General features: G+C 42.2%; 1 protein-coding gene across 6 annotated transcripts in view; it reads right to left on the bottom strand.

Moving 5' to 3' along the window:
• Positions 1–411: 411 nt before the first annotated feature.
• mpp3a (MAGUK p55 scaffold protein 3a) overlaps positions 412–27,177 on the bottom strand; it is a 73,370-nt gene continuing 46,604 nt past the window's right edge. For 3 of the 6 annotated variants that reach the window (XM_080213568.1, XM_080213569.1, XM_080213570.1), the window contains exons 10-20: positions 23,864–23,905; positions 22,902–23,098; positions 21,758–21,822; positions 18,550–18,570; positions 16,347–16,388; positions 13,927–14,088; positions 13,549–13,629; positions 12,407–12,500; positions 8,200–8,308; positions 5,512–5,640; positions 412–3,230 (exon numbers count right to left, since the gene is read on the bottom strand). In XM_080213568.1, the coding sequence (XP_080069694.1) occupies positions 3,051–3,230; positions 5,512–5,640; positions 8,200–8,308; positions 12,407–12,500; positions 13,549–13,629; positions 13,927–14,088; positions 16,347–16,388; positions 18,550–18,570; positions 21,758–21,822; positions 22,902–23,098; positions 23,864–23,905 (1,122 nt within the window). In that variant the 3' untranslated portion in view covers positions 412–3,050. The remainder of the gene's footprint in view (positions 3,231–5,511; positions 5,641–8,199; positions 8,309–12,406; positions 12,501–13,548; positions 13,630–13,926; positions 14,089–16,346; positions 16,389–18,549; positions 18,571–21,757; positions 21,823–22,901; positions 23,099–23,863; positions 23,906–27,177) is intronic. The other 3 variants (XM_080213571.1, XM_080213572.1, XM_080213574.1) reach the window with 3 other exon arrangements.

Below are 27,177 nucleotides of genomic sequence, written 5' to 3'. Positions count from 1 at the left end.
GTAAAGTTGGGCGGGCAGTTTGTTAATTCAATTTAAATGCATGCAAATACATGTAAATTGCCATTGTACCCATCTGGGCGTGAATCAGACGGCAGCCATTCTTGGACCTTGGTAAATTGGGCATCTGTGTAGGTGCGGATCGTGTTAATGGCTTCTCACCCAACTTTACCATGTTTCCGTGCCCGAAAACAAGTGTAACACAATGGTAAAATCAGGCCCTAAGAGTGCCTGAGGTTTGTACCCAGGATCTCTGACAATCGATGCCAGGAAGCTGCATGGGTTGAGGAGCAATAAAACTTACAACGTGGCTAACCAGGACTCACCTAAAATAATACTCACTTTGATTCCCTTCAGAGAATTAAGCACCATTAATAGGCCCATTAATAGCACAGATTGTAAATCAAGCTTTATTTAGTGGCAAGCACTGGAATTTAAATAAAAATTAAGTGCAGTTCATTGATTGTACATGTGTTCAGTTCAGGATTCTGAAGGACTGATTTTGTAGATTTCAGAAGCTTTAAAACAAGTATTTACATGCAATCAGAAAGACTCAACTACAATGGAAAATGATATGCTTTTGTGCGTAGTTTGCAGTGAAAACATTAATTCCTTGGTTAATTTTGACTTTTATTGTACTGTATTATTATTCTAATAATATATTCAAATAACTAAATGCTGACATTTGTGATTTTCCACAAGGGAGGATGAAATTTACTGTGGAAAAGTGCAATAAGGAATGTGCTACTCAATTGTCTATTGATGGAGTGATGTACAACTGATTAAAATGCTGATCACTTCAAATTGACTATTAGGTGGTGGTTGGCTGGGGAGGGGGACGAGTGCTTAATTCCAAGGGGGCTGGTGGTCTTCATTGGGCAATCTGTCATACAACACTGACGCTACACCCAGTTGTTGTAACAATCACTAGGTAAAAATTTCTAGAATCATACAGCCATCAAATTCCTACAATATAGAAGGAGGCCATTTGGCCCATTGAGTCTACACCGACAACAATCCCACCTAGGCCCTATCACCATAACCCCACACATTTATCCTGCTAATCCCCCAGACACTAAGAGGCAATTTATCATTACCAATCTGCCTAACCTGCACATCTTTCGGACTGTGGGAGGAGCACTTGGAGGAAACACACAGTCACGAAGAGAATGTGCAAGCTCCACACAATCACCTGAGGCCGGAATTAAACCCAAGTACCTAGTGAGGCAGCAGTGCTAACCACTGTGCCACCCCCTTTAATGGAATTAATTTCAATTCTGCAGGTGTGAATTGTTGTCAAGTTGTTTGCATTTCTCCCAGAGAAACCCTTTCCAAGAAGGTTCATTAATGACTGGTCTTGGTAACAGCAGAGCTTTCAAAGACAAAGTGACGGTTTGGCATTTTGCTTTGATCCAGATCCAGATTGGAAACAAGGTAAAGTAAATGTAGAAAACTGCAATCTCAGCTGATTTAGCCTTCCACCATTTTAGATCTTCGCCTCTCATCGTTTTTCTGATCCTCTTGGAAAGGAAACAGCTTATCTCGTCATGATGAATACTTTTAGCAATGTCTTCCCTCAATGCCAAGTTCTCTATTGACTGTGGCCAGAGGGTTTTGCTTTTCATAGGAAGTATTTTATGAATGGAATGACTGTTAGTGACCTCTCATTACAAAATATCTGCTCACGAATATTGCAGTTCAAATTTTAGCCAAAATATGGGTGTAACGGAATTAGAACTGGTTGGCGGGCTTTGCTGGCTGCAGAAGTAACTATCGAATATAGATAATTCTTTCGGAAGCCTCCTTAACTCAACGATTTTTCATGAGTGAAGATGCCCAGCTTCAGCTGCAGGGAGGAATTCCTTTTAATTGGGATAGCTAATTATGAAGGGAGATTGTACATGTAAAATGCAACTAACTATTCCCGATACAATGGAATGGTGTAGAGGCAAACAGGATTTGGTTAAAAACAGGGGATTCACTGAACCCTAAAAATATTTAATCTTCTAAAAATTACTTGGTTGTCACAAAGATTCTTCTTAACAAAATTGGCAACATGCATAGTGCCTATCTGATAAGTTGTGCCTGTGTGTGTTTCAGCAATTTTACTTATGTTTTACTTACATTCTCTTTGTAAATATTGATCTTATGAGTGCACACCCAATCCATCTCACAAACCAGCCTCCTATCAGTGACTCTGTCTACACTTCTCGCTGCCTCGGCAAAGCAGCCAGCATAATCGAGGACCCCACGCAACTTTGACATTCTCTCTTCCATTTTCTTCCATTGGGATAAAGCTACAAAAGTCTGAAGTCATGTACCAATCGACTCAAGAACAGTTCCTTCCCTGCTGCCAATCAGGCTTTTGAATGGACCTACCTCGCATTAAGTTGATCTTTCTCTACACCCTATCGATAAGTGTAACATTCTGCATTCTCTTGTTTCCTTCTCTATGAATGGTATGCTTTGTCTGTATCGTGTGCAACAAACAATACTTTACGTTGTATACCAATACATGTGACAATAATAAGTCAAATCAAACATGCCCGATGGGATGCCTTACTTGCTGGTAGTGCAAGTTCATAAAATCCGCTCTATTGTCTTTGACTTGATAGGATTCAGCCGGAGGAAGATTTCTCTGGGTGCTGGGTGGAGTGAAAGTCACAAAGTCTTTGCTGAAGAATATACTCTGCTACTCCAGGTACACACAGCGAATATCCCTCACCAAAGTCCCCCAAAGGTTAGTATTGAAGTTAAAATGAATCCTCAGCATTATCATCAGAACTACTGTTTTTGCCATATGAATTAATTTGTGTTCTTGGTTCTGTCATTTATATAGATTCCTTTACAGCATATATCTCAATAAGCAAAAGAATGCAGAAATTCAATTTTCAGTTCTTGAGTGGAGTACACTGCTGTTGTACATGTGCTCATCCCGTGCATAAACTGTCGCCAACTTCAGCAATTAAATTTATCTCAAACCACCCCAGTTGCACCTGTTTGAACATCAGAAGATGGTGCCATGTTCTGCTGCTCATGTTGGCCTGGTACAGCTACGAACGGACCCAGTTTGCAGGTACCCAGAACGAGTCCCTTTCGATGCTGTCCAGAATTGTTTTCAATTCACTGCATGCAGTCTGAAGATCACCTTTCACCAGGACTTTATCGATGAGGTGTCCGTACTGCTGTTCGATATTAGCCGCTGACTGAACCATTTCCTGATACTTGTCTTCCTGCAATTGGAGAACAGATCTTGTTTATTGTTTTTACCATTTCGAATACAGAAATTGAATTTTAAAAAATATAGGGAATCTCACTGGAAGTGGAGGTAGAAACATAGAAGGTAGAAGGAGCAGGAGGAGGCCATTTGGCCCTTCGAGCCTGTACTGCCATTCATTACAATCATGACAGTTCGTCCAACTCAGTAAGTAGCCTAATCCTGCTTTCTCCCCATAACCAGTGATCACATTTGCCCCAAGTGCTAATATCCAGCTGCTTCTTGAATACATTCAATGTTTTGGCGTTCAATCCTTTAGCAAGTACAACCATATAGGTACCACAGACAGTTATTAGAGGCCAGGGTTTGCTATAGAAATAACAGTGAGGCTGACAGCAATTCTGTAAAAATTGGACAGCAAATTTGGTTCACCACACATCTTCCCCAAAATGGGAATTTATTCATTTGTGGGACATGGGCATCACCGGCTGGCCAGATTTATTGCTCATCCCTAGTTGCCTTTGGAGGGAAGTTGACAGTCAACCACATTGCTGTGGTCTGGAGTCACATGTAGGCCAGGCCAGGTAAGGACGGTAGATTTCCTCCCCTAAGGAGCATTAGTGAACCAGATGGGTTTTTCTGACAATGGTTTCATGGTCATCAAGATTCTTAATTCCAGATAATTTTTATTGAATTCAAACTCCACTATCTGCCATGGTGGAATTCGAACCCGGGTCTCCAGAACATTAGCTGCGTTTCTAGATTAATGTCTAGTGATAAAGCCACTAGGCCATCACCTCCCTGTTCGAATACATTAAACAGCGTGAAGTTGTTATACTAATATCGTAGGTACAGACTAAACTTGGCCGGAAAACTTAGGGCCTGTCTAATCATATGTAAAGATCTCTTTAACATCTCACCATGATTAGAGTGATTGTTATTGTCTAGCAGGCTGCTTTCCAGAGAGGTGCACAGAGAACTTATACCTTATCATACAAAAGGATTGCAGCTCAGTTGTGGTGGCCCTTCTTTTGGAGGTGGACCTCCTGGCTGAGTGTTCCAGCCAAGGGCAAGATTTAGAGACTTAGTGGCAATATCACTTGCCTTGTAATTCCAAGGCCCATCTCTGGTGACGTAAGTTCATATCCCAGCCTACATGAGACTCCCGACCCATGGCAGTAATGTTGACTCTTAAATGTCCCCTGAAATGGCCTAGCACAGTGGCACAGTGTTTATCACTGCTGCCTCACAACGGCAGGGACCTGGGTTCAATTCCAACTTTGGGTGACTGTGTTGGAGTTTGTGCATTCTCCCCGTGTCTGCGTGGGTTTCCTCCGGGTGCTACGGTTTCCTCCCACATTCCAAAGCTGTGTAGGTTAAGAGAGTTAGCGGGTGAATGTGTGGGGTTCTGGGGATAGGGCCAGGGTAAGATGCTCTGTCGGACATCTGCATGGACACACCTGCAAGACGTTGTGCTATCCGAGTAATGACTTTGCAAAATAAGCTATCGGGGAATACTTTAAAAAAATGAAAACGCCACAATTAAATAAGTTTTCAGCAATCTTGCCACCTTAGTGACATTTCTGTTAATTCTATTCCCCCATGCTCAGGAACTCATTCACATTGTTAGCAACACGAGTATATTGCCATTGCCACAAAGGGTAGTGAATGATTTGTAAACAGTGAAGAATATTGCTTTACACCTGGGTTTGAAATCTGACTGAATACTGGAGATTAAATTAATTGAATCATCAAGTGATTCTTTTATATGGATCACATGCAAGTATCTTACAAACATCGCTTTAGCCTGCAGCAAGCTTATATTCTGGAGTTAGCAGCGAAATGCACGCTTGACTTTGATGGAATGAAAATTAAGATAGCTTCCTTGTTTCTTTCCTCTCCCATTCTTTTTCATGTCTATGCACAAGTTTTGAAGTTTTTTTAAAAGTTTGTTTATTAGTGTCACAATGTACTCATGGTACACTGCAATGAAGTTACTGTGAAAATCCCCTAGTCGCCATACTCCGGCGCCTGTTCGGGTACACTGAGGGAGAATTTAGCCTGGCCAATGCACCTACCAGCATGCCTTTCGGGAACTGTAGGAGGAAACCGGAGCAGACGGAGCAAACCCATGCAGACACTGGGAAAACGTGCAAACTCCGCACAATGACCCAATCAAAGCCGGGTCCCTGGCACTGTGAGGCAGCAGTACTAACCACTGTGCCACCATGCAAAAGTTAATGTAAAATTCTTGACAAAAACACCTTTAAATGGAACTTTGAACTGATTGGACTTACTTCCAATTCTTTAAGACTGTTATTTGCTGATGTTTCGGCTGTTGATGCGTTGGCCTTTGGTTCTTGAAGAAATGGCTTGATGAGTATCACAAATGGTTTAAATTCTGCAGTCCTGAGGTTTTTGATTGTCTGTAAATTCAGAAAATAAGCATCTTCCTTACACTCAAATGAGAATTATAGAAGAGATATAACTGTGCGATGGATATTATATCCATGCAAAACATCCTTCTATCCAAGATGTTAAGACAAAGATCTTATCTTTATTTAGCAGCTTACCAATTCTCTCTGAATGAAGTTAAAATGCTTAATAATGAATAACTCTGTTATGCAGCATCAAATAATGCAGCTACTTTCCACACTGTAAGATCCAACAGATAACAATGAGACAGATAACCGATAGATAATCTGTTTTTGCTTACACTAATTGGGGATAATGTTAGCCAACAAACCAGAAGTAAAAGCAAATTACTGTGGATGCTGGAATCTGAAACCAAAAGAGAAAATGCTGGAAAATCTCAGCAGGTCTGGCAGCATCTGTAAGGAGAGAAAACAGCTGACGTTTTGAATCTGGATGACCTTTTGTCAAAGCTGTGTGCGCACAGAACTTATACCCTGCTCCCTACTCTGTCTGTTCGCTTACCTTAAACCCTCCCCTGAACAGGACTGTTACCAACTGAGACAAGTTGATACTTATAAATGCCCTGTGATAACACAGAGATAATGACTGAAACACATGGTTTGGAATTTTCCTCCTGCCAACAGGATTTTCCGCTCCGCCAAGGCCAATGGACTTTCGGATGACTTGCCACATTTTATGGTCCCTGCCTGCTGTGACGAAGCTGTAAAATTCCGCCCTCAATTGAGTTTGCTTCTGCACTAAGAAAATCTTCCTTAACAAAACTGATCATTTAGATTAGAATCAAAGAACGTCTATAGTGCAGAATGAGGCCATTCAGCCCATCGAGCCTGTACCGACAACAATTCGACCCATGCCCTATTCTCATAACCCCACATGTTTACGCTGCGACTCCCCCCCCGACACTAAGGGGCAATTTAGCATAGCCAATCGACCAGCCCGTCTTTGGATTGTAGGAGGAAACTGGAGCACCCGGAGGAAACCCACGCAGACCCGGGGAGAACATGCCAATCCCACATAGATAACCACCCAGCGCCAGAATCGAACCTGGCTCCCTGGCACTGTGAGGCAGCAGTGCTAACCACTGTGCCACTGTGTTGTCCTTAGATTTAACTTCCTGTGTAATTTAAATAATCAGATCACATCGGTCACTTGCGATCTAAAGGTACATTTTTTTCCCATCTGTCAGGTTCTGCTTCAGGGCAAGTCCTAACTCACATCTTGCATGAGATTCTTCAGGCACTTACTAAAGGTGATTGGCTCAGATCATCTTCTCTTGGCTTCTTTCATGGTTTTTAAGCTCAAAATATCTTCTTCCAACAGAGGCGGTGTGTACTTGATGGGCTGAATGGCCTCTTCTGCACTGCAGGAATTCCATGAGGGTAAAAAGCCCCACCTACACTTCATAATGAAAGGATCGGGGGGAGGTGTAGCTTTTGCACTCATCAGATTAGAGTCATAGAATCCCTAAAGTGCAGTGGTGATGGTCCGGAATGCGCTGCCGGCGAGGATGGTGGAGACGGAATGCCTCACATTCTTTATAAAGTACCTGGATGAATATTTGGCCTGCCATAACATTCAAGGCTATGGGCCAAGTGCTGGCAAGTGGGATTAGGTAGGCAGGTCAGAGCATTTCATGTGTCGGTACAGACTCGATGGACCGAAGGGCCTCTTGTGCACTATAATATTCTGTGATTCTGTGATCAGTATTGAGTACCTCCTCTGGACATCAACCCAGTATTTAAAGACTATTGACAGGGTTTTCCCAGGGGTTTTGGAGGCCTGATGATGGGACCAAATTGGGGTCTTGAGCCCCTATTTGCCAGGCATGGGGTGGGGGTGGGGGTGGGTTCACACAGAAGAGCTGCCTTCTTGAGGCCTGATCTTTCCCTCTTTCAACTCCTTCAATGGGGTATTGGCCCTCAGGGTCACAGCCTCCTTTGAGCTGTTGACTTCCCCATGTGGTGAGGTGCCACTCTGGCACTGGCAAGATGCCAGCCAGCCTGAAAGTTTGCCCCTAACTGTGGTCTTAATTGTTTGAATTGACTACCTGCGTTTGTGGAACAGGCAATGAATCCATACCCTGGTCTGCCCCTGGGAATGGGAATGTGTAGGGGAGCCATCAGGATATGGCTCCCCCCTCTGCTATTTTCCTGGCAGCCTCCCACCCCACAATCCCTGACCTCCACGCATGTCTCCATGGAGGCCACAGATATTCAGCTCCATAGTCTAATCACTAATTGGCCTGCTTGTCGCAAACCCTTCACCTTCAAATGGAAATGCTATTGCTGGTCCATAGGCTCACTCCCAGGTAGGTGCACAGCTTTAATACTGGTTGGGGTGCCCTTGCTCTTCCTGCGCGTAAATGGAGTGAATGTGAAACATGATAATTATAGAGGTGGCTCTCCAATGTAATAAGCTCCTTTACAATAAAATGTGTTTTCAAGTTTCATTGACTAGGCAGATATATTTTCACAGAGCATTCTGAATTATTCTGCCTCATTCTAATGGCTTTGGTTGTAATGGAAAGCAACAGTCACCAAGGAACTTACTTGAGGATTTGCATCCAGTAAGCAAATCTTTCTTTTTAGCATAACTGTACGAATGGAATCCACACTTATTCCATACAGATTGTCTTTGTATTCTCCATGTTCAACAAATCTAAAATAAAGAGCAAAGAGTCACAATTTAATGTGCTGGACTCAACTTCAACCCATGTGTGACCTTGGTGGGGATACCCCGACTATTGTGTTTCCCTAGACAACATACATAGGATACATGGTTCAGAAACAGGTCATTCAGCCCTGTATATACTAGTGTTTATGCTTCACCTGAGCCTCCTCCCATATTTTCTCATTTAAGTCTACCAGCATAACCCTTTTACTTACATGTTTGTTTAGTTTCTTCCTAAATAAGCCCATACTACTCACTTCAACCACTCCACTATTAAATCAATTGGTTTTGATGTTCATTGACACGTACTAAAACATGTGATAAGATGAGGTATCAATACAAAGATTTGTTCACCAGACAAAAAAACACCATGCTGTTAATGGATGGCACTGTGGTTAGCACTGCTGCCTCATAAATCCAGGGACCCGGGCTCAATTCCAGCTGTGGGTCACAGTCTGTGTGGAGTTTGCACATTCTCTCTGTGTCTCTATGGGTTTTCTCCAGTTTTCTCCCACAGTATGGGGAAAATTCAAAACTCTTAAATGGAAAGAGCGTATGGCCAGCACAGTGGTTAGCACTGCTGCCTCACAGCGCCAGGGACCTGGGTTCGATTCCCGGCTTGGGTCACTATCTGCAGAGTCTGCACGTTCTCCCCGTGTCTGCGTGAGTTTCCTCCGGGTGCTCCAGTTTCCTTCCACAATCTGAAAGACATGTTGGTTAGGTGCATTGGCCATGCTAAATTCTCCCTCAGTGTACCTGAACAGGTGCCAGAGGGTGGTGACTGGGGGATTTTCACAATAACTTCATTGCAGTTTTAATGTAAGCCTACTTGTGAAACTAATAAATAAACTTTAAAGGTGTCTAGGTCAGATGGACTGGCCATGTGTGGGGTTACGGGGGTAAGATTGGACATTCGGCCTGGATAACATACTCTGTCAGCTCGATGGGCTGAATGGCTTCTTCCGCACTGCAGGAACTCTATAATTGTATGATTACAGGCACGAGCTGCTCTTGGAGGTGAAGATAATTTTTCTTACTGAGTTGTAACTTAAAGCATGGGCACAGATATCAGTTGCGCTTTCAACAAAATTGCAGAGGAGCAATTGAGTGAATGCTTTTGCCTCCAGAAGCTTTATGATGTGATTGAAGTTAGTGTCTTCCTCCAGTGATGGTTGGAAGATATATTATACTTTCAAACATTGCCATGTTCTTGAGCTGCCAGCAGGTGGGGTGGCTCTCTCTTTCTATATTGTAGTAGCCTTCCTCATTCAGTGGGCAAGTGCAGCGTTTGTGTGTTGTCACAAAGCGACAGAATCAGAAATGATACAGAGCAGACTGTGCAGCATTAAAACCATCAATTTTTCTAATGCAGCATAAATGTCGCATTATTTCTGCTAAATAGAAGCACAGCGGTTAGCATTGCTGCCTTGCAATGCCAGCGACCCGGGTTCAATTCTGGCCTCGGGTGACTGTGTGGAGTTTGCACTTTCTCCCCTTGTATGCATGGGTTTCCTCCGGGTTTCCTCCCACAGTCCAAAGATATGCAGGTAAGGTGAATTGGCCATGATAAATTGCCTCTTAGTATCCCAAGATGTCTAGGTTAAGAGGATTAGTGGGGTAAATGCATGGGGTTAAGGGAATAGGGTGGGTGGGTAGGCCTTGGTAAGATGCTCTGTCAGAGAATTGGTGCAAACTCAATGGGCCAAATGGCCTCCTTCCGCACTGTAGGGATTCCATGATTGGTTCTAAATTAGATGCAAGATAAGAAATTAAGACCACAGTTTAACCCATTATAAAATGCTCTTGAATGACAGGAGATGTAACCTAGATTAGCAAGTTTAGCAGAGAGTGAGTAAATACTCAAGGGGCATAAACCAACAAAATCACTATCAATATGTTGGTTTAAAGTTGATTCTTTAGGAACATAAGAATTGCTGGATGATAAAAAGAGTAATACCAGCTGTCATAGCCACTACGTGATCCAGCAAAGGGAGTTGCTAACTCATAGAAATAATGAAACATTCACTAGTGCTGTGGATTGGTTAACACAGAGTCCCAATTAAGATTGAAATCCATTTTGCTGGAATTCATTATTAAGGAGGTTATAACAGGATACATAGAAAATCAAAAAGGGATCAGGTAGAGTCAACATGGTTTTGTGAAAGGGAAATCATATTTAACTAATTAGTCATAGTTCCCTGAGGAAGTAACAAGCAGTGTGGATAAAGGATAGCATGTAGATGTGATGCCCTTGGGTTTCCAAAAGACGTTTGACAAGGTGCCACATCAAAGATTGCAACATAAAATAAGAGCTCATGGTGTAGGGGGGCAATATATTAGGGAGCAACATATTAGCTTGGATAGGGAACTAGTGAGCTAACAGGAAGCGGAAAGTAATAAAAAATGTGTCATTTTTGACAAGCTATAACTAGTGGAGTGCATAGGGATGAGCATTGGGGTCTTAACAATTTACAATCTTTATTGATGATTTGGATAAGGGTTTGGATGTATGGTAGCTAAATTTGCCCAAGATGGAAAGGGCAGTAAGTTGTCAAGTGGAAGTAAAATGTCTACAAAGGGATATGGATGGGCAATATGAGTGGCAACATAAATTGGCAGGCGGAATACAATGTGGGAAAATGTAAACTTGTCCAAGTTGGCAGGAAAATAGAAAAGTAGCATTTTATTTAAATGGAGACTGATTGCAGAACTCTGGTACAGAAGGATCCGGGTGCCTTGAATCACAAAACTTCAGTATGCAGATACAGCAATGATTAAGAAAGGGAATGGAATATAAAAATAGGAAAGTTTTATTGTAGTTGTACAGGACATTGGTGAGCCCACATCTTGATTACCGCATATAGTTTTGATCATCTTATTTGCAAAAGGATATAAATGTGTTAGAAGCAGTTCAAAGAAGGTTATCTTATCTCAAGGTTGGGTCTTTTCCCTTTGGAGTTTAGAAGCATGGGAGATGGTCTTATTCGAACAATATTGAAACTTCTAAGGGGATTTGATTGGATAGATGTTTTCTCTTCTGGGGGAGACTAGGAGACATAGGCCAGAATTCTCCAACCTCAAAGGTGGCTGGGGTTCTCCAGTCCCACAGCAGTGAATGGAGATTTGGCTGAGTGTCAAATTCTCCATTCTCGCTGGCAGCAGTAGCAGAACTTGAGAATTTTGGCCACAGTTTAATAATAAATGATCTCACGCGGTGGCATAGTGGTTAGCACTGCTGCTTCACAGCGCCCGATCACTGTCTGTGTCAGTTTCCTCTGGGTGCTGTGGTCTCCTCCCACATTCCCAAAGATATGCTAGTTAGTTAGATTGGTCATGCTAAATTCTCCCTCAGTGTACCCGAACAGATGCTGGAATGTAGCGAGAAGGGTATTTTCACAGTAACTTCATTTCAGTGTTAATGAAAGCCTATTTATGACTAATAAATAAACTTTTACTTTTAGGTTGGCTGCATTGGTCATGCTAAATTCTCCCTCAGTGTACCCAAACAAGTGCTGGAGTGTGGTGATTAGGGGATTTTCACAGTAATTTCTTTGCAGTGTTAATGTAAGCCTATGTATGACACTAATAAATACATTTAAAAAATTCCCTTTTAAGACAGAGGTGAGGAGAAATCTTTTCCCTCAAAGGGTCATTTGTTTTGGAATTCTCTTCCCCGGTAAGTAGACGAGTTGGGGGTCATCAAATGTATACAAGACAGTGTTGGATACATTTTGGGGATCAGGAGTTATGATTAAAAGGCAGGAGAATGGAGATGACAATAATATCAGCCATGATTGAATGGTGGAGCAGACTCGATGGGCCGAGTGGCCTAATTCTGCTCCTATGTCTTATGGTCTTATGATAGACAATCGAGAGTTATGGGAAGGACAGACAGGAAGTGGAGTTAAGACCACAATCTTGATCTTCTTGAATGACAGAGCAGACTGGTTGGCCTATCGCTCCTCCTCAGGCCTATATTCCTATAATTAACCATTTTTAATTCCTCTACTAAAATTAAATTGATATAAAGGACTTGGTGGATTTTTTGTTGCCTGAATGCTAATTCCATCACTACAGTGAACTTACCTGTTTTTTTGAATCTCTGCTTCAAACGTTACTTTAGTGACAAAATGATACTCCAATCCTTGTCTCTCATGGGCTTTCTTTTGCCGAGTTGTTGCTGCATGTAAGTACAATGAGCAGTTAGAAATACTTCTTCGAATATAAATCACAATGTCACTTGCCCATGGCAATCGCAATCTGTGAACAAGTAAGATGTGGGTATTCGCACTCGGAAGCAGGAGGTTTAGGGTTCAAATCCCATCAGGATTCACTCGCCTGTTTTTGTTTTTCTGAAGGATAGAGTGAATACATTAAAGGATGTGGAACAGGTAACGGCACACAGGCGGCACAGTGGTTAGCACTGCTGCCTCACAGCATCAGCAACCTGGGTTCAGTTCCCAGCTTGGGTCACTGTCTGTGTGGAGTTTGCACACTCTCTCCATGTCTGTGTGCGTTTCCTCTGGGTGCTCCAGTTTCTTCCCACAGTCTGAAAGACGTGCTGGTTAGGTGCACTGGCAATGCTAAATTCTCCCTCAGTGTAACCGAACAACAGTGTGGTGACTAGGGGGTTTTCACAGTAACTTCATTGCAGTGTTAATGTAGGCCTACTTGTGATGATAATAAACAAACTTAAACACCATGAAAGCCACATTGTCCCAGTATCTGTCCACAAATACTCTGGGGGCAATCATACTGGCTCGTCATGCTGGTTGATCGGCATGGCAAGCTGCTAAGATCAGGTCAGAGGTGATTAACCGGATGCCCCTAGGGCTCAGAAGCTGGCTTCCTGGCATGAATAGGCTCTGCCCACTCCCCCTGCTGGCGAGAATCACATCCGGACTCTTTTCTCTAAGTGTGTACAATTGCATCTGGGATTTTGCCCAGAAAGTGGGCATGATTCTCTCCTGTTTTCACACTCATTTGGCACTTAAAACTTTCTTGGTAAGATCGACCCCTCTTAATAGCAACACTATGGCAATTTGGCCATGGTAAATAGCCCCTTAGTATTCTAAAATTTATAGATTAGCGGGTTTAGCCATGGTAAATGCTTGGGGTTATAGGGATAAGGTGGGGGAGAAGGCTTGCGTAAGATGCAGTGTCAAGAGTTAGTGCAGACTCAATGGCCTCCTTCTGTACTGTAGGAATTCCATGAAATGCATACTTACAAGGAATAGCGACATTGTAGCGGTTTGGATTTTCTGCTACTAGTCTTTGTCTCATCTCATTAACCTTTGCTCCTATAGAACCTGCAAATACACACAAAAGGCAGAAGATACAATGTGATGGTTCCTATTAGGTTTGATCATGACATTACTTTGTGCTGTTAATGTAACTTTAGACTTTGATTAGTACGCAAGAGCTCTGTTTTTAACCAGTTTAGCCCATTAAAATCTTATATTAGCGCAACACTGAGCTGTAATATCAATAAGCTTGATGCAATCATGTTTTTTTTCCTCCTTGTAGCACTCTCCATCTCTGCCACCAATTATGTGGAATTGTCTAATTCTGGAAGTATTCATGTAATTAATTATGGTGATACTTACCAACGAGGACCACCAATCTGTGCAAGTCATTAGGGCGGTGGCGATAGGCCACTACTTCCTCGTAGGTTAGATATTCTATGTCCTTCTGCTCAGTCTGTTTCTCTTCATTTTGATTTGCTTGTCGGTCTTTCCTACTGAGCCGAAAACTTCTCCGTAAACCCGCTGAAAGGTGACATCAAGAGCAACTTAGAAAGGAGCAGTAGCACAGTGTGGTGCAGTATATCCAACCTTAATACCATACTTAATATGACTCACCGCAGGATGAAGTAATGTGTAAGTAATGTAAACTACGATCAAAGTAAGTGCTGTGAGTCCACTGGACAGACTACAGAGATTCATTGAGGTGAGAAAGCCCAGTGCTAATGTCACCGATTCTTCCACAAATGGTGTTTTTGTATTGTTCCGACAATTGTTTGCAAATCCCTTGCCCTTCCCTATCTCTGTAATCTCCTTCAACCCCACAACCCTCTGTGATGTCTGCACTCCTTGGTTCTGGTCTCCTGTGCATCCCCAATTTTAATTGCTCCATCAGTGGTGCTTGTAGTGACTTCAAACAGGCCATTGAAGTTGGCCATTGGAATCCAAACTCCCTGATTAAGGGGCATCCTCCTTGTAGGGAGCTGCCCCTTTTGAATTGTTTCCAAGTTAATTTGATTTTGTTTATTTGGTTGAACACTAAAAGATGTCCCTGATTAACCGGCCAATTGATGGGCCATTCAGGGAGACTTTATGTTGTCTATAACCATTCCTCTGCCACTTCTGAATGTAGACTGCTGGTTGATAGCACTCTGTGTACTGCTGTTGGAATTGTAAATAAAGAAATCCTGGTGAAGAGACTTCTGGTAGAGGAATTCACCAGAATTCCTTTATCTACAATTCCAACTCTGTGAACATATTACAGTGCCTTCATCTGATTAGGTTCTAAACTCAGTAATTCTCCCTCATATGTCACTGCGTCTTGACCTCTCTTTCCTCATTTAAAATACTCCGTGAGACCTGTCTTTAAGTTTATGGACAACTGCTGTAATATTTCCTTAAGTAACTCAATGTCAGATTCTCATTTATGATGGTCATGTGAAATGCCTTGGGACATTTCATTATGTTAAAGATACTACGTAAGTACATACTGCTGTTGATAGCGGAAATGCATTAAATTATTCTTACATTTAAAAATTCTTGCATATTCGATAGAGGAGGCAGTGGGGTAGAGGTATTGTTGCTGAATATATAATCCAGAGAGCCAGGATAATGCCCTGGGGGGCCCAGATTCAAATCCCATCATGGCAGATGGTGAAATTTGAATTCAATAAAAATCTGGAATTAAAAGTGACTACAAAACCATTGTCGATTGTCGTAAAAATCAATCTGGTTAACATCCTTTCAAGAAGGAAATCTGCCATCCTTACCAATCTGGCTTACATGTGACTCCAGAGCCACAGCAATGTGGTTGACTCTCGACTGCCCTCTGAAATGGGCCTAGCGTGCCACTCAGTTCAAGGGCAACTAGGGACGGGCAATAAATGCTGGCCAGCCAGCAAACCCTTGTCCCAGGAATGAATTGAAAAGGTTTTACAACTGTGCAGTAAATGTAAATCAGATTCAGCACATATCATTAGAAATGTTAATCCTTTTTATTGGTACTTGGGCCTTATCTTAGCAATGTTTCAATTTCCTGTATTCTTCTACAAAAGCTTTAAAATGTAGACCACTGGCAAATGTATCACCAAAAATTGCAAAGTAAGTGTGTTTTTGGAGTCAGTTTATCAGGGGGATGTAACCTAAATGACCACAGCCTCCAGTTTGATCTTTGAAAAATGTTCAGCAACAAAGTGCTAAAGGGTGCTCCAGAACTCAGGGATGTGAATATTTAATTTCCAATTACAGTCACTTAAAAGCCTCTGGAAACATGAACCTGTGAACTGCAGAAAAATGGTGTTAGCATTAGTTATTGATCAGGATTGAGTTCCGCCAAGATAGCCTATCTAGGACGTCTCACTATTTAAGTCCAATTCTTCGATTTGATATTGCCCATCCCTAATAGCCTTCAGAGGGCACTTGAGAGTCAATCGCATTGCTGTGGCTCTGGAGTCACAAGTAGGCCAGGCCACGTAAGGATCGGCAGATTTCTTACCCTAGAGGATCTTAATGAACCAGATGGGTTTTTCTAACAATCGATAATGGTTTCACGGTCATCAGTAGATTCTTAATTCCAGATATTATTGAACTTAAATTCCACCATGTGCCTTGGCAGATCTGCCTCGGGTCCAGCCATAATCTATAGATTAATAGTCTAGTGATAATATCAGCAGGTCATCACCTCCCCTATTTGGAGATTAAATTTGATGGTCTCCCTATGAGAATCATAAATCTGTGGTCTTGAAAAGATGCATGAGATGGTTTAGCAGAATCAAGATTCTCACCTATGTACTGCCCATTCAAGTACCCATCACAATCACAGTCCTCTGAAGAGACAAGGAAGCAGTTAATAAAAGGAGAAGGAATGATAAAGGTCAGAAAGCAGAAAGGTTTGCTCATGAAAACCCATCAGTGTTTGACAACAGTAAGTCAATAACAATTACACATTAGTCATATACAAGAGACGAAAATAGGAAAAAAAAACACTTCAGGGTGAATAAGTCACAACTCATATTTCCTGGAGTTGTTCAGGCGTGAACAGAACAGTAAATCCTTGAGTAATTTAATGTGTTTCATCATGATTTTACAGTCAGAGTAATGATAAGGATGGACTAAGGTGACTGAATCTGGTTAATCTTTTCATTATCTACTTTATTGATGGATAGTTAATGCATTATCAGGGTTAGTATTGGAATTGTCGACCTACTTGAATCAATATTAATTCTCAGTACAGCTCAATATTTAAAAACAGTTCTTTGTGAGATTAATTTGTCACAATTCCAAGATATAGGAAAATTCTCTTTTTAAACATAATTTATTTCAGATAGGAGCAGTAACCACATCTCTTAATTAACAAGCATCGTGATCTGTTGGTTTGCACAGGCTTACTCTGTCTTAGATAATACTGGCAAAACATTAGTGCTCTTTTATGTCACTTAGCAAGCTGCTTTGATCAGGAATGACTGGTTGAGAGGGTGGGAGAAGCAAATATAGCATTCAAAAGTAACTGGATAAAGATTTTAAGAGAGAAAAAGTTAAAACCAATGGGGTAACAGCAGAGAGAGCTGAAAAATTGGATGGTTTTACACAGACACATAAGCCAGAATTTGATTGGCCAATAGCTTTCTAAGGTGAGACTTCTGACCAACGGCGGACAGAATTCCCACTGGCTGCCACTCAACGCTCAGTGAGTGAGATGGCAATGGAAATGTCATCGGCAGTGATGTGTTCCCCACTGACTCTCAGGGTGGTGGGTACCGCACGCTCATCCTTCTGAAAATCCTAACCATAATCTCCGACTGTGCACTTCATTCTAAGATTCTGTGAACTGCTTACCAGAGCTATTATGAGTGCTGTGTAGTGAGACTAGATCCAGAATTTCAAATGGGAGGTGTATAGATTGAGAGAAGAACGAGACACTGAATTGACTGGGTTGGAGAGAACAGTGACAAGGGCCACATGGAGACGATGCGATGCAATGTCTCAACTTGTCAGCTTGGATCTTGTTTGTTTCCCTTGCGGGGACCTTGAATTGGATTCCATCTGATTTTGACTTTGGTTTTTGGAGCAAGAAAGGAATGTTGCATATATAAAAATAAGTTTTGCATGTGCTGTGCACAACTGATCTCTTGCTCATTTCTATAATTAGAAATGTTATAATATCGCAACTGTTTGATGGCTGCCATTTTTGACGTACCACTATTTGAGTGTTAAAGTATTGATTTAACATCATGATTTGGGAACATTGAAGTATTAATGCCAAAATCACAGCTTTCAATAGGGACTGTCACAAAATAAAGGACCTCAAATAGCCAGTTCCCTCCTTCTGCACAAATCATCCATCTCCATTGCAATATAATGCCTGGAGGAGACTCAACTGCATAAAAATTGATTCAAAAATCCAGGCTCATTAACAATTTTTGGCTTGTAAATCAATATTCTGTTTCTACAAATGGCAAAATGCTTTCGTTTTGGAGAGAGTTATGCAGTTCAATGAAATCAAAGACAGCTATTGTGATTCTTATAATATATATCTTTTCACTTGCTGAAAAATGAGAATGAACTAACAACTGTCTATGGAATAGATTTTAAAACTGCTTAGATGAAGGAATTCAGCTCTGACTTATCAGCAATGCTCTGGTTACTTTCCCAGTTTGGTGGGAGACATTTAAATGACTACATTTTTTATTTGCAAGTCAGAAATTAAAATTTTATATAACCCATGTCCATTTCCTGTTTGCATATAGTAGAAAAAGTTACTTAATATTTAACACAATTCTGTTATAGCACACAAATTGTAAATTAAAATATTACAGTTCATGCCTTAATTTTTGTGGCTTAATCCACATGTAATCTTCCTGAGTTACATAGAAATTTTAAATATTAGTGTATGAAGATGTCCAAATATTAACAATACTGATGATTTACAACCATTACAGTATTTTCGTATGATTTTGCAGGTGATTTAGAAGACAATATATTGCCCACCTTTCTCACAGCTTTGGTCATCTGAGGGTAGCATTAATAGGAAAAGAAGAAAATAGAGTCACAGAGCAATACAGCATGGAAACAGGCCCTTCAGCCCAACAGGTCCATGCCGACCATGGTGCCCTCCCAGCTAGTCTCAATTGCTTACATTCGGCCCATATTCCTTTAATCCTTTCCCATCCATGTACTTCTCCAACTGCTTTTTAAATGTTGCTATTGAATCTGCGTCACTTGAATCTGCTGCAAGCAGCAAATCCTTGATTAATTGAGGGATGGAAGGGGCAGAAAACAGACCACAGCCCCTGTGGGTGGAATGTCAATTCAGATCATTAATAAGGCAACTGGAATCCACTATCCTTGATCACCCTGCTAGTTAATGGTTGCTCGGGGATTAGAAGGGGGCGAGGACCCACATCCTTTTCCCACTCCTTCAGAAGGTTCTGTGGGATTTGTCAGTGGCTGCCCGGGGGGATTCCTCACGGTTGGGTACTCGGTGCTTGATTGAGGGTCCTGGCAGCAGGAAGAGGAGGGGATGCTTAGAACCTCTTGCATCACCCTCCCCATCCCATCACCCCACATCCCTATGATCCCAATCCATGATACCCAATCCACCTCACGCAGCTTTGGTTTGGGGCCTCACCATGTTACTGGACCTTTAGTGGGTGCATTGCCAGCAACTACCACCACCCCAGCTGGCACTTGTGCCTGAGTAGCTGCTGTCCTCTGGCTGGCAATTTTTCTGGTGAGACTCCTGCTAACAGATTTGTGATGAAGGGTCAACACTGGCCCACTTTAAGTGCTTGAAAGTCACTTGCTTTCTACAGACCTCCAACCTGAATCTGATGATTCTCCATCAGTGAGGAGACAGAAACCTGGAATATGTTTTGGCATTGCCAGTGCTGATCGTATTTATGAATGATCTATTCTTGCTGAAACAATGGCAGCAGAGTGGTTAGCACTGCTGCCTCACAGCGCCAGGGACCCAGGCTCGATTTCTTGTGTGGAATTTGCATATTCTCCCCATGTCTGCATGGGTTTCCTCCAGGTGCTCCAGTTTCCTCCCACACTCCAAAGATGTGCAGGTTAAGTGACTGGCCATGCTAAGTTATCCCTTACTGTCCCAAGATGTGTGGGCTAGCAGGGTAGATAAGTGGGTGGGATTATGTGTCAGTGAGCTGGTGCAGACTCAATAAATTGAATGGACTCCTTCTGTACTGTAGGGATTCAATGAGTCTATGAATGAATATGGCAATTATCATAACTGAATCCAATTCTGTCCTCACCTGAAGCCCACAACCAATCCCTTTGGGCAATGGTGGGTAACAGTGGCGGCAGACTTGTTTTTTTATTCCTAAATTGAGGACAATGGCATCAATTATGTTTCCCAGTTGCCACTGACTGACACCGACTAACTCAACAGAGACTAGGTCTAGGCTGCTCACCATTTAATCAGTGGAGGTACTGTAGGTATTTTTAATCTTTCTAGATTAGTCTTTATATGAATCTTCAATTGCCTTCATGAGACAAAGATGAGGAGAATTTGTTTCCCTCAGAGGGTTATGTGACTTGGAACTCTCTGCCTCAGAAGGCGGGATCACGGAATATTTTTAAGGCAGAGTTGATAGATTCTTGTTGGATAAGGGAAGCAAAGGTTATCGAGGGTAAATGGGGTGTCTGGAACTCAGCAGAAATAGATCAGCCATAGTCTTATTGAATGGCAGATCAGGCTTGAAGGGCCAAATGGCCTACTTCTGCTCCTAATTAGTATGTTCATGTTGAGTTTGTGAAATCAGTCCTATTGCAGTTAGGGCTGGAATCTCCGATCTCACCTGTGACCACCCACTGCAAACAAGGACAGATAATATTATCCGAAACTACATTGAACAGAACCGGACAATCTCAGCCACGAATGAAATGAAGGTCATTGTCCTTAGATTTCCCCTATCTGTGTACTCTGGACAGCAGTTACAGCAAAATAACTTGACAATATAGATTGACCAAGTTTGGAACTGCGTCAACTGGTGGCTGCTATGGATAAATAGAATACTTTCATCTTGAAACTGGATAAATAAGTTTGGGTAGATATTAGAAGAATGCTTTTATACTAAATAAGGGTTATTTGGAACTTTGCAGTTTCCATCCATATTTTTACGGGTGGCATGGTGGCACAGTGGTTAGCACTGCTGCCTGAAAGCGCCAGGGACTCGGGTTCAATTCCAGTCTCGAGTCACTTTCTGTGTAGAGTTTGTACATTCTTCCCGTGTCTGCATGTGTTTCCTCTGGGTGCTCCGGTTTCCTCCCATACTCCAAAGATGTGCTGGCTAGGTTGGATTGGCCATGTTGAAGTGTCCCTTACTGTCATTGGGATTAGCAGGGTAAATACCTGGTGCTACAGGGATAGGGCCTGGGTGGCACTGTGTCAGTGCAGGCTTGACGGGCCAAATGGCCTCTTTTTGCACTGTAGGGATTCTATGATTTTAAAAACAAGTTTAAGCTAATGTTCATCTTGTATAACTTTTCTGAAATGAAAATTCTGACAATGTTTTGATTCTTACCTTGATCATGCTTACAGGATATGTGCAGCAACGTGGTGAGGTAAGCATGCTGAGGTAAGTAGATCTCAGGAGCAGCATCACTGCTGCTCTGCCAATCTCATAAAATTCAGAAAATGGCACTTAAATGGAACAAATTAATTCCCTCCAGCAAACCAGCTGGGATCCAAAATGAGGCAAAAGTGCTTACATCAAAGATATTGCTGGGACTCAAACTTGACAATTCAGCTGCTTAGAACTTCTACCATGCAGAAATAGAATTTCTACAGTGCAGATAGAGGTCATTCAGCCCATCAATTCTGCACTGACTCTCCGACAGAGTATCTTATCCAGGCCCTATCACTGTAACGCCGCACATTTCCCATGGCTAATCCACCTAACCTGCACATCTTTGGACTGTGGAAGGAAGCCGGAACACCCGGAGGAAATCCAGGCAGACACAGGGGGAATGTGCAAACCCCACATAGTCACCGGAGGCCAGAATCGAACCCGGGTTGCTGGAGTTAACCACTGTGCCACCGTGCTTCAGCAGCTGGGATTGATGTACTGGAACCACAGCATCAAGAACCCTGCACAAGATTGCTCAATGAACTGCATTAGATAGCAAAAACATAGGCAGCTGAAAAGAAAACAGAAGTAAATTGCTGCCTCCTTACAGGAAGATCTTTTACTGCTTTTCTCTTGTTCCAAGGCAGCGTTCTTCTGCCTGTAGGCAAGTCGTCTGAAAGTAAAAGAGAGGATTTTTAAAGAGAAGGCATTTTACCAAGATTTTCAAATTACACCAACGAGAAAGGTATCTTTGAGTACGAGGGTTGTAAGTGCTCAGAGTGTGGGAGATTCATTTCAAAAATCTCGCTTAAAAAAGCCCAACAGGTGGTACTCCCATTTTTACGTGAATTCGGCACAATCCCAAGATGTGCAGATTAAGGGGAATTAGCAGGGTAAATGCATCAGGTTAAGGAGATTGTGTTGAGACTGGGCTTGGTTAAGATGCCACATCGGGAATTGGTGCAGACTCGATGGGCCAAGTGGCCTCCTTCTGCATTCTTTGGTCCTAAAGGCATATAGGATTGTGTAGAATTTCCAAATAATTCACTTATAATGTAATCTTACAAGTGAGGCCTGAGTGAAAACAAAATCTAAGATTTACAATTGCCCTGATGACAATTTAACGGGTCAGTGTTTTATAGGCGAATCATTTCTGATTATTATTCACCAGAAGAAGTAAATTAAAGCTACATGGAGCGTGTTCAACTTTAATTTCAGCGCAGTATGAGTTAAGAGGAGGAACGATTGAGGTGCGTTGGATAATATCTGCATTGTATTGTTGGTGAAGCAGGACTTTTGTCATTTGAGAATCAATCTTTAACTTGCCCATTTCACTGGATTTCCATTGCTTAGCCACTTGACTTGAAATGTAAGTTGGACATTAACGGGCGGCATGGTGGCACAGTGATTAGCACTGCTGCCTCACAGAACCAGGGACCCGGGTTCAAATCCCGCCTTGGGTCACTGGCTGTGTGGAGTTCGCACATTCTCCCTGTGTCTGCATGGGTTTCCTCCCACAGTCCAAAGGTGTGTGGGTTAGGTGGATTGGCCAAGATAAATTGCCCCTTAATGAGAGGGAGATCAAGAGGATAAATGCATGGGGTTACGAGGATAGAACCTGGGGTGGGATTGTAGTCAGTGCAGACCTGATGGGCCAAAATGACCTCCTTCTTCACTGGAAGGATTCTACGATTACTATTGGTGGTTTCTAGCCCATCCTTGACCTGTAAGCTACTAAGAACAAATACTTACTTTTCTTGAAATTTTTTTGATGGAATAAGGCCTGCTCGGAGGTTTGCATCTCCCACACGCTTCGCTTGCCACCACACGGAATCATCCTGGCTCACGACTTGAAGTATGTCCCCCTTCCTGAAAGGTAACCCTGCCTCCTTACAGGGAATTGCTTTATCCTCACTTGGGTCATAGTCAAACAAGGCTCTCACGTGAACCTATGGAAGAAAGGATTAATTTAGAACCAATTGTCTGATAGTATTGCTGTGGCTTTCCCAGGTAACCTATTCTGCAAAGCTGTCATTCTTTTTAGTGAAAAAGAGTTGTCTGACTTCATTATTTATTCATTTTTAATTTGTGTTCTCTGGTATTCAAAGCACTGTGACCTTGGAAACTTCCATCAGGCCACCTCAGTGAGTTTTATTTTGCCAAGAAGCCCATGTTCCTTAATGATTACTTAACTTTCTGATACCTGAAGTGATACTCATTTCTCACCTTTGTACTCTGTCAAGAGTAACGTCCTTCCTGTGATTAGGTGACCAGAACAACATACAATGCCCTAGATGGAGCTAACACTCTATAAAAGTATCACCTATTTTAATTTTCACTCAGCAACAGGAATCGCTCATTTGTTTACTATTGCACCCCCCCGACCCCCGTTGACAGTTTTGCGTGCTTATATGCTATGAATCCTTGAACATTTTGCTGAGCGTCGTGACTCACTACTGTCTCATTTAACCCCTACTATCATTTTTTGGTTCCTTGTCCCGTGCCAGTTAATCGTATTAAACTGCATACGCCACCAACTGGTCCTGTTTCCTAAAAGGTTTAAAAAAAGTAAGGCGTCCGATTCAAACCCTGGATTGTCTCATTACTAATCTTTCTAGCCTGAAGACCCCCATTTGAGGCTATCTTATAATCCTAATTTTCAGCCTATTGTTTAATCAGCGGCATACTTTACCTCCTATTCCGTGCCTCCTTACCTTAGCCCTTAATCGTCGCCGTGGAGCCTTGTGAAAAGCTTTCTGAAAATCCAAGTATAAAATATCAACTTATAATGCTGCTATACTTGAATCTTCTTACATCTCTGTTCACAATCAAGAGAGTTATCTTATGACTTTATATTATTTGACTATAAATTCAGTTCGCATTAATTTTATCTTGCGTAGCCTCATGCTTTCAACTAACTCCTTTCGCCAAGGAACACATCTGACCCCCAGTCAACACTTAAACTCAGTCCACTGAATTCACTGAATGCAGAATTCAGCTCCACAGCTAACGATTTAAGGAATTACTGACACACGGATCGACTTCTGGTTTTTCACTCCCTGCATCTTCTCTACGTCTTGCACCACCATTTGCCTTCCATGGCCTGAACTTGACACCTTTCCTTCCGCCGTACATTCAAGATACAAGAGAGCAGAAGCATTCAACATGGTACAGCAAGGCTTGAGCTTGTCGTACACTGTAGAACCAGCTAGATCTGTCGTAACAATGACAATAACACAATGCCGTAGCATAAAGTTTGACATTTTGGGACTAGTCAGCCCCTTCCCAGTTGGACAACCACCCAAGTGGTACCAAGAATCAAAACAGAGTTTGTGGAATGCTACCCAATTAACAATGTTAGAAAATATACACCAGCGATTAACTGCATTCGAAAATCTGACTGGTCTCATACAAGAATGAAATTAATCAGAGCCCTTGTTCTTCCTGGCCACTCACCCCAGGGCACAAAACCAAATAGGTTGTATATAGATAAAGGCAAAATACAAAGGATGCTGGAATTGGAAACTAAGATCATTACGGAGCATGGTGGAGATACTCAGCAGAATACAAAATCCTGGCAACAATGTTTTAAAATGACATTAATGATTATTATTAATATGTGATGTGTATTATTATAATAACAAACTCCTTCTGCATTCCAGTGAAATATTAAATAGCAGAAGGTCCCTGTGTGTCTGAAGATGATAATAGCAAAATAACTTACAAGTGCTGCATGGTCCTGAACACATTTGTTCTGTACAGGATAAGCTTTCATAGATTGAAAGAAACTAGATCTGATAGCATTTAGACGATCGCAATTACTTGTCTTTGATGTGTAGCGCGTGAACAATTAGAGTTGTAATGCTAGAACGCACTGATAATCATTTGGCCCATCGAATCTGCACCAGCCACAATCCCGTGACTCCATTTACTCTGTTAGTCCACCTGACACTAAGGGACAATTTAGCATGGCCAAACAACCTAACCCACACATCTTTGGACTATGGGAGGAAACTGGAGCACCCAGAGGAAACCCACACTGACACAGGGAGAATGTACAAACTCCACATAGAAAGTGGCCCAAACTGGGAATTGAACCCAGGTCCCTGGCACTGTGAGGCAACAGTGCTAAGCACTATGCCACCATGCCACTTATTGATAACAAGAGATAAACATCAGCCTGTACTAGATTGACATTTATTTTACTGAGAAATTAAGGTAAAGTATCAAGGTCCACAACGCAGGACACCATCAATTTTGAAAATGAAAACTAAAGCAAATCAAGAAGCAGTAATTTGGGTGGCATGGTGGCACAACGTTAGCACTGCTGCCTCACAGCACCAAGGACCTAGGTTCAATTCCTGGCTTGGGTCAGTGTCTGTGTGGAATTTGCACGTTCTCCTCGTGTCTGCGTGGGTTTCCCGTCTGAAAGACATGCTGATTAGGTGCATTGGCCATGCTAAATTCTCCATCAGTACACCCGAATAGGTGCCAGAGTGTGACGACTAGGGGATTTTCACAGTAACTTCATTGCAGTGTTAATGTAAGCCTACTTGTGACACTAATATATGAATAAGTCAAATTTTGATGATCGTAACTATTTGCCTTTGGTTTGTTGCTCAGAAGCAATTAGATTTGTAATGCTCGAATGGACTGATAAGGAGAGAAAAGCATCAGCCTGTATTAGATTGACATTTATTTAACTGAGAAACTAAGGTAAAGTATCAAGGTTAGCAGCACAGGACACCATCAATATTGAAAAAAAAACTTAAGCAAATCGAAAAGCACTAATTCAAGCTCGAGCTTTAAAAGCCTAATGATTAAAGGAGGAAGAAAATAATGTCAGAAATTCCACAATTTTAAAATTGTGGAAAAGAGTGTGCTAAACTTAGAGACTGAACTACATCTTGGCTTCAGCGCAATGAGAACATAATGAAGATTGATTGTCTGGAACACAAAGAGCAGGTTCAATGTTCATTTCCTACGAGTGGTGATCCTCTGAAATGCATTACAAGTTTACACAGTTTGTGCCGAATCTCTGACTGCTTTCAAGAGCGAAATTGAGCAGTTTTTAATTGAGGGAGGCACAGAATCATCGAAAAAGTAATTAGATCAACAGTTAATAAGTTCTGGTTTGGCTCCAATTGCTTGAGAGAGTCTGAGAAAGAGAGTTGGGTTTTTTTTTCCCTTATTGATTTCTTTATAGCTGCCTCTTGGTTTGCAAGGCTGGAGAGGGGAAACATCAATTAATGCCAATATATGATGCTCCAGCCTTCATCAGTGTTGGATGGGTTCAATAATCTACAGATCTTCTGTCCATTACTTTCACATGTTTATGTGTAGAGTGGAATATTTGGGCAGGGTATGGGCCATAATCATAGAATTCCAGTGCAGAAGGAGGCCATTCAACCCACTGAGTCTTCACTGACTCTCTGACAGATCATCCCACCCAGGCCCTATCCCCGTAATTCCAGCTATTTACCCTAATCCCCACAATCTACACACCTTGGGATGCTAAGGGGCAATTTAGCATTGCAATCCACCTAACCTACACATCTTTGGACTGTGGGAGGAAACCAGAGCACCCAGAGGAAATATAGTTACCCGAGGCTGGAATTGAACCCGGGTCACAATGAATATAGAATCATAGACTCCTACAATGCAGAAGGAGGCCATTTGGCCCATCAAGTCTGCACGCACCATAATTCCACCCAGACCCTATTCCCACAACCCCATTTGCCCTGCTGGTCTCCCTGACATGAAGGGGCAATGTAGCATGGCCAATCTATCTCGCCCTCGCATCTTTGGATTGTGGGAGGAAACTGGAGCACCCAGAGGAAGCTCATGCAGACACAGGGTACAAATTCCATACAGACAGTTATACAAGGCTGGAATTGAACCTGAGTCCCCGGCACTGTGAGGCAGCAGTGCTAACCACTGTGCCTCCATGCTGCCCTTGAAACGTAATGATGAAAAGAAGAAAGACAAGAGATTGAAATGGAGAGAGAGGTTGGCGGCTAAAAGGTAA

Source organism: Carcharhinus amblyrhynchos, chromosome 27 (genome assembly GCF_965287045.1).
Source record: "Carcharhinus amblyrhynchos chromosome 27, sCarAmb.v2.hapA, whole genome shotgun sequence".
Lineage (NCBI taxonomy): Eukaryota > Metazoa > Chordata > Chondrichthyes > Carcharhiniformes > Carcharhinidae > Carcharhinus > Carcharhinus amblyrhynchos.
Note: the sequence above shows the minus strand (reverse complement) of the source record. Positions and strands in the feature narration are given on the sequence as shown.